General features: G+C 39.5%; 1 protein-coding gene across 1 annotated transcript; it reads left to right on the top strand.

Moving 5' to 3' along the window:
- Positions 1 to 237: 237 nt before the first annotated feature.
- Positions 238 to 8,166, top strand: LOC129847426 (zinc finger protein 664-like). The gene is made up of 2 exons (XM_055915216.1): positions 238 to 802; positions 5,698 to 8,166. The coding sequence occupies exons 1-2, from the start codon at positions 469 to 471 to the stop codon at positions 6,609 to 6,611; spliced, it is 1,248 nt and encodes a 415-aa protein (XP_055771191.1). The 5' UTR covers positions 238 to 468; the 3' UTR covers positions 6,612 to 8,166.
- The last annotated feature ends 2,843 nt before the right edge of the window (positions 8,167 to 11,009 follow it).

Raw genomic sequence — 11,009 nt, 5'->3', positions numbered from 1 at the left:
GTAAACGTTTTACTAACAGAAATCACAGAGAAAATATATTGATATTGATATTAAATTATTTAGGGAGGGGCTAATTAATATTTTAGGACTAGCTATGTTCCTGATTCCTACCTACCTTTTGTCTGAAATTTGTATTTACATTTTACTCAACTGCGTTACCCACTCCAGTCAGCAGATTGCGGTCTGCGACTTTAAGGCAATGATGCTACTGTGACGTATAATCTAGTGGGCGGAACGCTTCTTTCAGCAGCAGCAACAGTTCGTCAGACACCTCGGTAGCTTGCTAGACAAAATAGACGAACCAATAAAGGTCTTTAGACGTATTCGTAATTATTAGCCACTGTGTTTTAAACCCTCTTCTGTCGTCTAGTTAGTTATCCGTTTTAATTTCATATTTACAGTGTTGTTATTATTCCGTTAGCGGGCTGGTTAAGTTAGCATTAGCCTAGCTAGCTAACATCCCCGACCATGCGGTCACTAAGCTACTCCCCTGCTATAGAAGAAGCGGGTATCACAGTAAAACAAGAAGTAGAGGATGAGGCCGTTACTGTGAAAGAAGGGGAAGAAGCGTTCAGAGTGAAAGAGGAGGAGGATGTTACAGTAAAAGGAGAGGAGGATGCAGTTTATGGAGTGAAAGAGGAGGAGGAAGAGATGACTGTTACATTGAAAACGGAGGAGGAAGAAGAGGAGGAAACTGGATATCTGGTCCCGGTTTCCCAAACGCATCTTAAGGTGTCCGATGGTTCTAACGGTGAACTTAGCCATAAGATGGTTTTGAGAAACCGTTCCCTGATTAACACTCGTAAGTACTGTCTTAAAAACAGAGGCACAAACTCTGCAGTTGTTGAACTGGGGAAATCAGTATGGACTGTTGTTCCATGTTGTGAATGTTATCCAATGTGGTACTATGGGTTATAGCAGTATGGACTGTGTATTATTTATTTATAGCCATTGATTCTTGAAGAATATAACACATGCCTCATGAGCTTAGTTCAACTGTTTGCCCCATCAGAACCCCAAATAAGCTTTTTTTACTCCAATGTTTAGAAACAATGTAAATCAACACTGTATAGCCTCAACATGGTTAAAACTATAATGTTGATATCATGGATGGTCAGTCCTTGCATCCATTGGTCTGTCTATGAATTTGAGAGTAGTTACATTTCTCCAACCCCATCATCATCTTATTAGCAAAACAGTAGTAGAATTACAGCTTTGTTATTGTTTCAACTGCAGATTGGTTGTTTGTTGTGTGGCATTTTTAAAGAGACAACCTAGGATTTAAACAGAAACAAAATGGCTGCCCAGAGACTTGGTTTGGTAAACAGCTGAGGGATGGGGGCTGGAGAAATATAACCACTCTCAAATTCATAGAGAAAGCTATTGTATCAAACTTAACCCAAAACCTAGGGACCTCGTCAAGAAGTTCAGACATCTTGGTGTAACAGTTATAAGGTGTTAACTTGAGAGTCAGTGGACCCAGGTTTGAGTTCAGCTCAGGGCGACCCCCTGAATTCAATACACTATGAATACAAGGACTGGTCATCCATGATGTCATAATGATAGTTTAACCAGGTTTCTAGGACATATAGTATGTTCTAGAATTCATCCATGATGTCATAATTATAGTTTAACCAGGTTTCTAGGATATATAGTATATTCTAGAATTCATCCATGATGTCATAATGATAGTTTAACCAGGTTTCTAGGATATATAGTATATTCTAGAATTCATCCATGATGTCATAATGATAGTTTAACCAGGTTTCTAGGCTATATAGTATATTCTAGAATTCATCCATGATGTCATAATGAAAGTTTAACCAGGTTTCTAGGATATATAGTATATTCTAGAATTCATCCATTATGTCATAGTGATAGTTTAACCAGGTTTCTAGGCTATATAGTATATTCTAAAATTGCCAGTGTAGATTTCCTGTGGGGGTCAAATTGTTAGAGCTGTTGATAAGTCATTGTATAATATTCAGCCAATTTATTTTCATGCCATTACATCAATATCGCCCAACCAGAAGAGAAGAAACTCTTCCTGAACCAACTCCTGCTGTCCTTCATACATTCTGACGTTGCTGGTAATTGGCTACACAAGCAGTCGGCAACCTACATTTGAAGTGCAAATGTATCTTACCATTTCTACTGATCTGGTGCCAGTTATGATTTTCATTTGCACATTTTACTGAAACAGTTTAATTTCATTGATAATAGTATCTCAAAATCATTGTCTGTGATTAATCTACATTCCATCTAAATGAAAATTATACAAATCTAAAAGTAACTTTTATTGCCATTGCCAACTATGTAAAAATAGCCTACATGAAACCAACAAACAAAAACATTTGCAGCCTGCAGGTAGAAAATATCCCGATTTAAAAAAATAAATATCCTATAAATCACATTGCCTGCACATGGCCTGTCAACAACGAACTTGAAACATTCTATCAACTATAAACTGGGTCCTCAAACTTGCAACATTGTATAAAATATTCTGGGCCCTCAGTTTCCCGCGCCAGTGAGTTCTGGACAGACACATCTGTCGTCTATTTGTGCAAAGAATAAGAAGTAATCAGGTATTTTATAACATTTCCACTGGATCAGAGCATTACATTTTACCCTTTAATGCTGGGTGGTTATCGAAAGGGCGAGAGCTGGAAATAATTTACAAATACTTTGAGCAACTATTGTCATTCGTAATGGATTCTAATAAGACTTTGTTTACCTGCTCTTTGAGGTGAAGAAAAAATTAGTTGGAGAAGCTCCACAACTCATTAGTGGTGCAGCGTTAAGACAATCAGAAATACTATCAGACATCCCCAAATAGCCACATTTATAGGCCTACATTTGTGCTCAGGCCAGGTAGACTAGTCCTACTTCTATATGTGTAATCGGGTAGACTAGTCCTACCTCTATATGTGTAATCAGGTGTGTGTCCTTACTCAACATTGACAGGAGTGTTTCAAACGAAAGAATGAATAAATTGACAAAACTGACGCATCTTGCAGGGTCGTTTAATTTAGTATCCGTTTGGGTCGGCATGGGAAATTAATCTATTTCTCCATAGTATGTTGTACCGAAGTTGACCTACTGAAAGGAAGTGTAACTTTGACTATAATTACTGTTTCCTGAAGGAGGGAAACGAGGTACAACACCTGATTGGCCCCACCCCTTCCTGGGCCGGTGAAGAGCGGTATTAAATTGAAGGAATAAATCCAAGCCTCACGCTCATCACCTGTGGAAGACAGGGATTCCAGGAAGGCGTGGATTTGATAGTATGTTGTTCCTAGTTTCCCTCCTTCAGGGAACAGTAGTAATAGTCATAATGTGTGGATTTAATAGTATGTTGTACCTAGTTTCCCTCCTTCAGGGAACAGTAGTTATAGTCATAACATGTGGATTTGATAGTATGTTGTACCTAGTTTCCCTCCTCCAGGGAACATTGGTTATAGTCATAACGTTACGCTTGTCATATGATGAACTTCAACTTAAATACTGGATCTTGCAGTGGGACAGTTTTTTTGTATTCAGATCTCTGAAATGCTCTCTAACTACGTCACATTTAGTGTCTCCTTATGTTATGCTCGGAAAACAGTTTTCAATCTTTTCAGAGTTTGCTAAATCCAATGGTTCTAACCGAAAGTCCCCTTAACTTTATTGACAACACCCAAATGGATACTGTCATTAATGTGGTTTTTCAATAATTACACATCATTCTTAATACTGTAGCTGTTTAGTTAGTCACATGTTGAACTATCATCAGCTGATCCAGGAAATCATTTTCTGAATGACAGTCAAATGACAAACATCACGACATGCAAAAAACAACTAAAGTCCTTCTTCATTCATTACTCTGGTAAAGACAGTTATGCCGTGCTCCACGTTGGATCTAACATCCCTAACAAATTGATGTTTATAATGTGTTATTGTCTGCTTGATTTACAGTTGGGTCTCGTTAGTCTGTTTGCACACAGAGATACTTAGCTCATAATGTGTAGAGAACTGTTCCTTGATGGATAGGCTATTGTACAACACACACAGCTATTTTCCTTTATTCAGGACATTTAGAATGACAACACATTACAGAGTAGCCTAGTGGAATTTTTCACAAAATTATCTAGTGATCAGGTTATGAAATGTCATGACAGACATTTTAGATTCCATGTTTCACCTGAAATATTAAATGATTTATAGTCCTAGGTCTATGTTGTTGTTAGGTGAAGTTATGGGTCCTACAGTAGGTCTGTGTTGTTGTTAGGTGAAATTATGGGTCCTACAGTAGGTCTGTGTTGTTGTTAGGTGGAGTTATGGGTCCTACAGTAGGTCTATGTTGTTGTTAGGTGAAGTTATGGGTCCTACAGTAGGTCTGTGTTGTTGTTAGGTGGAGTTATGGGTCCTACAGTAGATCTGTTGTTGTTAGGTGAAGTTATGGGTCCTACAGTAGGTCTATGTTGTTGTTAGGTGAAGTTATGGGCCAATTTGTTAAACACTTAATGTACAAACCCTCAGATTCAGGCTGATGGCAAAGCTAGCTAAAGAGCATTTTACTGGTTGAAGTGTTTTAAAAGTATAAAGCAGTTGAGTTTGCGACAATAACACAAACATATTAAGCAGGAGATTCAAACGAGCGTTACAGTTATAATCCAAAGTAATGTGAAATGCACTCATAAGCAACCTGGAAATTGAGGCTATTTTTGCTGTCAGCCTATGAGAACTCCCCTGAGTTTTCCCCCATGGTGGTGAATTAGTAACTAGCGACACAGAGCTTAATGTGAGTTTCCTTCAGTAGCACTCCTGATCTTGCGCTGTAATATTCAGAATACATTGTGGAAAACTAAAATCTTTGCTCACCATTTTTGTTCCAGGCAGATATACTACATCCATAACTAGCGGTTTCCTCATTACCAGATATACTACATCCATAACTAGTGGTTTCCTCATTAGCAGATATACTACATCCATAACTAGTGGTTTCCTCATTACCAGATATACTACATCCATAACTAGTGGTTTCCTCATTACCAGATATACTACATCCATAACTAGTAGTTTCCTCATTAGCAGATATACTACATCCATAACTAGTGGTTTCCTCATTAGCAGATATACTACATCCATAACTAGTGGTTTCGTCATTACCAGATATACTACATCCATAACTATCGGTTTCCTCATTACCAGATATACTACATCCATATCTAGTGGTTTCCTCATTACCAGATATACTACATCCATAACTAGTGGTTTCCTCATTAACAGATATACTACATCCATAACTAGTGGTTTCCTCATTACTAGATATACTACATCCATATCTAGTGGTTTCCTCATTAGCAGATATACTACATCCATAACTAGTGGTTTCCTCATTACTAGATATACTACATCCATAACTAGTGGGTTCCTCATTAACAGATATACTACATCCATAACTAGTGGTTTCCTCATTACTAGATATACTACATCCATAACTAGTGGTTTCCTCATTACCAGATATACTACATCCATAACTAGTGGTTTCCTCATTACCAGATATACACAGAAAGGGACCTTTTTGGAGATCATTGACTGTCTTAAGACAATTGTAAAATAATTTAACAGACCTCTGGGCTTCACCTTTTACCTCAAATAAACAGTGGATTTCTGCTGTTGTGGCCCTTTAACCGTCTGACTTTGTTGTTCACACAGGAGAGAGACGGGACTATCGTGGATCCTCTGGGGAGCCTCAACAGCCCCATGATGCTGACAGGGCAGAGAAGAGTCTCTCCACATCAGAACTCCTCAAGAAACACCAGCAGAGATCGACAGGAAAGAAACCTCACCGCTGCTCTGACTGTGGGAAGAGATTCACCTCCTCATCAGGCATTAAAATTCATCAGAGATTCCACACAGGAGAGAAACCTTATTGCTGTGGTCAATGTGGGAAGAGATTTACCTCCTCATCATGCATTAAAATTCATCAGAGAATTCACACAAGAGAGAAACCAAATGGCTGTGCTCAATGTGGGAAGAGTTTTGTTAATTCTTGCAATCTGACTGCACACCAAAGAACACACACAGGAGAGAAACCATATGGCTGTGCTCAATGTGGGAAGAGTTATTTTACATCTAGCCATCTGACTGCACACCATAGAATACACACAGGAGAGAAACCATATAGCTGTGATCAATGTGGGAAGAGTTTTGTTAATTCTTGCAATCTGACTGCACACCAAAGAACACACACAGGAGAGAAACCTTATAGCTGTGGTCAATGTGGGAAGAGTTTTACTACATCTGGCTCTCTGACAGTACACCAGAGAACACACACAGGAGAGAAACCATATAGCTGTGATCAATGTGGGAGGAGTTTTAGTACTTCTAACTATCTGACAGTACACCAGAGAACACACACAGGAGAGAATCCGTTATGTGATCAATGTGGGAAGAGTTTTACTACTTCTGGCTATCTAACTATACACCTTAGAACACACACAGGAGAGAAATCTTATAGCTGTGATCGATGTGGGAAGAGTTTTACTCAGCCAAACAGCCTGAATATACACAAGCGGACACACACAGGGGAAGGGATACTTCCCTTCCCCTGTGTCTCAGATCTCTGATTAAACATAAAATACATCAAGGAGTTGTTTCATGATATCATTGAAATAATGTCACAATGTAGAATGTTTTAACATTGTAGTAGGAGTATTTTAATGATGTCACAATGTAGAATGTTTTAACATTGTAGTAGGAGTATATTAATGATGTCACAATGTAGAATGTTTTAACATTGTAGTAGGAGTATTTAAATGATGTCACAATGTAGAACCCTAAATGTTTGTCCCCTGTTCTATTGATTTCAACATGATATGGATATTAGCCTCAGGGGGGAAATCCAGGCTCTGAATTGGAAGAGTATTATTTATGAGATTTAACAAAAAGTTACTAACACAAATAGAGCTGTGTTACACTTACCACGTTGGTGACCCACTGGAATCAAAATGCAACACTTCAAAATGTAGCTAGCTGTTTTCTACAAGTTGTCCTCTAATCAGGGATGTACACATTATTCCCATATTCTGTGTGGTTTTTGAGCTGTTAGTTTTAACAGGACGCGAAACCTCATCTCCCTTCTGTCACACAATTAATTTTGACATGATATCGATGAGTGATGACAAATAAGGGTTGTGTTCGTTTGTTTAGCGACCCCTACATTTAAATTCATCACTCCAAAATGTAGCTGACTGTCTTCTGCGGGTTGTCATCTAACCAGTGAGGTTAAAGATATTTCCCATTTCCATGTGTTTTTTTAGTTGTTAGTTTCAACAGCACATACAACCTGATTTCCCCCCTAATCGATATCAGTGATTTATTGCTACTTGTCAAAACAACAGTGTTTCTGGTGCTTGTGCAGTTTATAAGGTGCTTGTTTTAAAAAATATTATTATTGTGGCAGATGTTTGTGTAAATAGCACATGTTAGGTTTTCAATTTATCCCAAACTGTTTCTGCATATTGGTTATTGATTTGGACATGTTAAAACTGTGTTTTGACATTGGGGCTATCCTACCAAGCAACTATGCAACCAAATATTTCATATTTACATTTCATGTAACATTTGGTAATGATAATTATTTATGCAACCAACTGATAATTATATTGACATTGTTGCCCTGCTTTTAGAATATCAAGGTTAATTCTCAGATGTGCCAACCCAAATGTACTAGAGCATGACATTGGGGACTGGGACCCGATCCAACAACATGCCTATCTAGTGAACTCTGAAAAGAGAGAGAAGCTCAGCAGTGAGGTGGAAAGTTACTACGGATATTGCAGGAGTTTCCTCTTGAAATCAGACATGTCTGTGGTGAGAACAACCTGGTTGCTGATTGTCTCAAGGGGGGCAGTCAAAATGTTTTGTGTTTTGCATTTAGCCAGTGCATTGCCATGGATCACAGTTTATTTTTACTGCACGTTTTTCCGTATTGGAGATGAGTTTTGTTTGGGCTCGTTCCAAGGGGACGGGAGTTCTAGAAGCGAATGAGTTTTAGGAAGACGAGAGTTCTAGAAGCTATAGAAAGAAAAATCTTTGTGGGAATAATAAAAAATAAATATTGTTTGTAATTGTTGTTTGCCAGTAGACAGACACCATGTTTATATTGGTGAAGGTGAAGCATTGTAGTTGATTGTAATGTGAAATGGAAGTTGTTTTCTGTTGTTGGTGAGCAAACTCTTAAGGTGTTAGTTAGTCTTTGGTTTTTCCATTTATGTTTTGAGGTTGGACTTTAGCACGTCTAGCTCGTTAGCACGTCTTGCTCGTCAGCACGTAGGACGCACTGATTGGTGTCACCTCGTTGGTCAGTATGTGTTACACCTGTGCTGGCTTGTCCATCTCGTTAGTGGGAAGGTGTTTCACCTGAGCTGGTCCAGGTTCTATTTAAGAGTGTCTGGCCCAGTGCTCCAGTTGTCTTGATAGATGTGGAGAGTCAACACCTGTAGTTGCTCCACCTTTTTGGTTTGCTTCCTGTCTTTAAGTTAGTTGTGGATTTTTCTTTTGTTTGCCTCTTCTTGGGCAGATTTAGTGGGTCTCATGGTGAGTGTCTTTTAGGTCCCAGTTGTTGTTACTAGTCAACTTCTAGTGGGCACCCCCATAGTGTCTTTCAGAACCCCTCTTAAAACCTGTTTAGTTGTTGTCAGTGACTCTGTTAGTTCTAAAAAACAAGCTTATATTTTGGGTTGGGTTGGATATAGCATCATATTCTTAATATTTTAATCAATGGCATTTCCTTTCTTTCTTGCTCATTAGTCTTTCAGTTGTTTTTCTTCAGTTTTTTTATCCTCTTATGTTCGTTGTGTAACCGATGTGAAATGGCTGGCTAGTTAGCAGTGGTGCGCGCTAATAGCATTTCAATTGGTGACGTCACTCGCTTTGAGACCTTGAAGTAGTGGTTCCCCTTGCTCTGCAAGGGCCGCAGGTTTTGTGGAGCAATGGATAACGATGCTTCATGAGTGACTGTTGTGTGCAGAGGGTCCCTGGTTCGCCCCCGGGGCGAGGGGACGGACTAAAGTTATACTGTTACATGTACTAAATATATCTGTTTAATTTTTTCTGTTTAATTTTCATCGTTTTTACCTGTGAAACCATTGTGTTGCATCCATGTCTGACATGTGCTATATAAATAAAGCTTGATTTGATTTGAAAACATTGCAAAACAACTTAACCCAATGACTGACCAATCAACAGACTCTTGGTCCATCTTTGTATGAAAAACAGTATCAAATGATTCAACTACTGAGAACTGAAACAAACAAATGGATCAAACAGATCAATCCCACTTTTCCAGCCTGCAGACGGCCTGGTGGAGTGGTAAACACCACCCCCAGCTCTACCAGGGGCTTGAGGGGGTCTCCCACAGCTCTGCTTATGTCATGTTCTGTGGCCTTGCCGTTCCATTTCTTGACTGCCCCGGCCACACAGAAAGAAACACATTTAGTCATATTATATAAAACACTCAAAGTAATGGATGTGGAGCATCTATGGACTCAGTTACACCTGGCACCTAAATGTGACTTCTGTCATCTGATCACTCCAAGCTGAATTAGGTTCAGATCTACCAGGATGGGGCTTTGACAGTCTGGACGCAGTCAGGTCACCACATATAAATAAGCAATGTAAAGAGATGGGGTGAATGAGTGGGGAAAAGTACATTCTATACAAATGACTTTCATAATAACAATCAACTAATGTGTGTGCCTGACGGGAAATTAACTTTCCTACTGACAAAATGGGTGAGAAATTGCACCAAAACCAGTGGACAATTAGCACTGCTGCTGAAAAACATCACAGCATGATGTTGCCATGACCACCGCTTCACCGGGATGGTAACGATTTTCTCCAGACATGACACATGACATTCAGGCCAAAGAGTTGGTTTAATCAGACCAGAGAATCTTGTTTCTCATGGTTAGAGTCCTTTAGGTGCCTTTTGGCAAACTCCAAGCGGGCTGCCATGTGCCTTTTACTGAGGAGTAGCTTCCGTCTGGTCTCTACCATAAGGGCCTGATTTGTTGGAGTGCTGCAGAGATGATTGTCCTTCTGGAAGGTTCTCCCATCTCCACAGAGGAACTCTGGAGCTCTGTCAGAGTGACCATCGAGTTTTTGGTCACCTCCTTGACCAAGGCCCTTCTCCCCCGATTTCTCCGTTTTTGCCGGGCGGCCAGCTCTAGGAAGAGTAATGGTGGTTCCTAACTTATTCCAGTTAAGAATGAGGGCGGACACTGTGTTCTTGGGGACCTTCAATGCTGCATACATTTTTTGGTACCTTTTCTCCAGATCTGTGCCTCAACACATTCTTGTCTCAGAGCTCTACGGACAATTCCTTTGACCTCATGGCTTGGGTTTTGCTCTGACGTGTCGTGGCAGAATCAGATTTAGCTAGGTAATATAGATAGATAAGATGTTATTTTCATCATATGCTTGTGAGATACTTGTCATTAGAATCTTCTGAGCTGGGGATTAGTAACTTGGGGCCAGAGAGGAGAGAGGTCAGGCTTGTCTCCATAAGTCAATGTATCTGTTAAACCATGTGGTGCTAAGTAGAATATCAGAAGGGGAGGAGGACAGTTGTTTTCTGATGGGAACGTTGTTTTCTTATGGGAACGTGTCTGTAACTATTCCTAAACCATGTGACGGGATGGAGTTATTAATTGGGGAACCAATTAGTTATCTCATACAATGTCTGTACGCCAGTCACTCCCTACTTTTCTCATAGGGGGAAGGAGTTTGGCAGTGTTTGGAACCAATTGTATTTCCCCTCTGAGGTTGCCCTTATCTTGACCTAGTATTTGACCTAAGAGGCTCACTGTCTGATTTTGAGTTTGTCCAGGTTTGGGAATATCTAGAAATGACAATTGATATATGCCATTGGATGAGGTAATGTTTTGGTAGACAGTGAAGTATCAAGCATGAGATTTAAACCTTGTCTTGGGAGATCAAACTGAACGATGATTTATAGCTGA

This window comes from Salvelinus fontinalis, unplaced genomic scaffold (assembly GCF_029448725.1).
Source record: "Salvelinus fontinalis isolate EN_2023a unplaced genomic scaffold, ASM2944872v1 scaffold_0837, whole genome shotgun sequence".
NCBI lineage: Eukaryota > Metazoa > Chordata > Actinopteri > Salmoniformes > Salmonidae > Salvelinus > Salvelinus fontinalis.
This window is presented reverse-complemented; position numbering and strand designations above follow the sequence as displayed.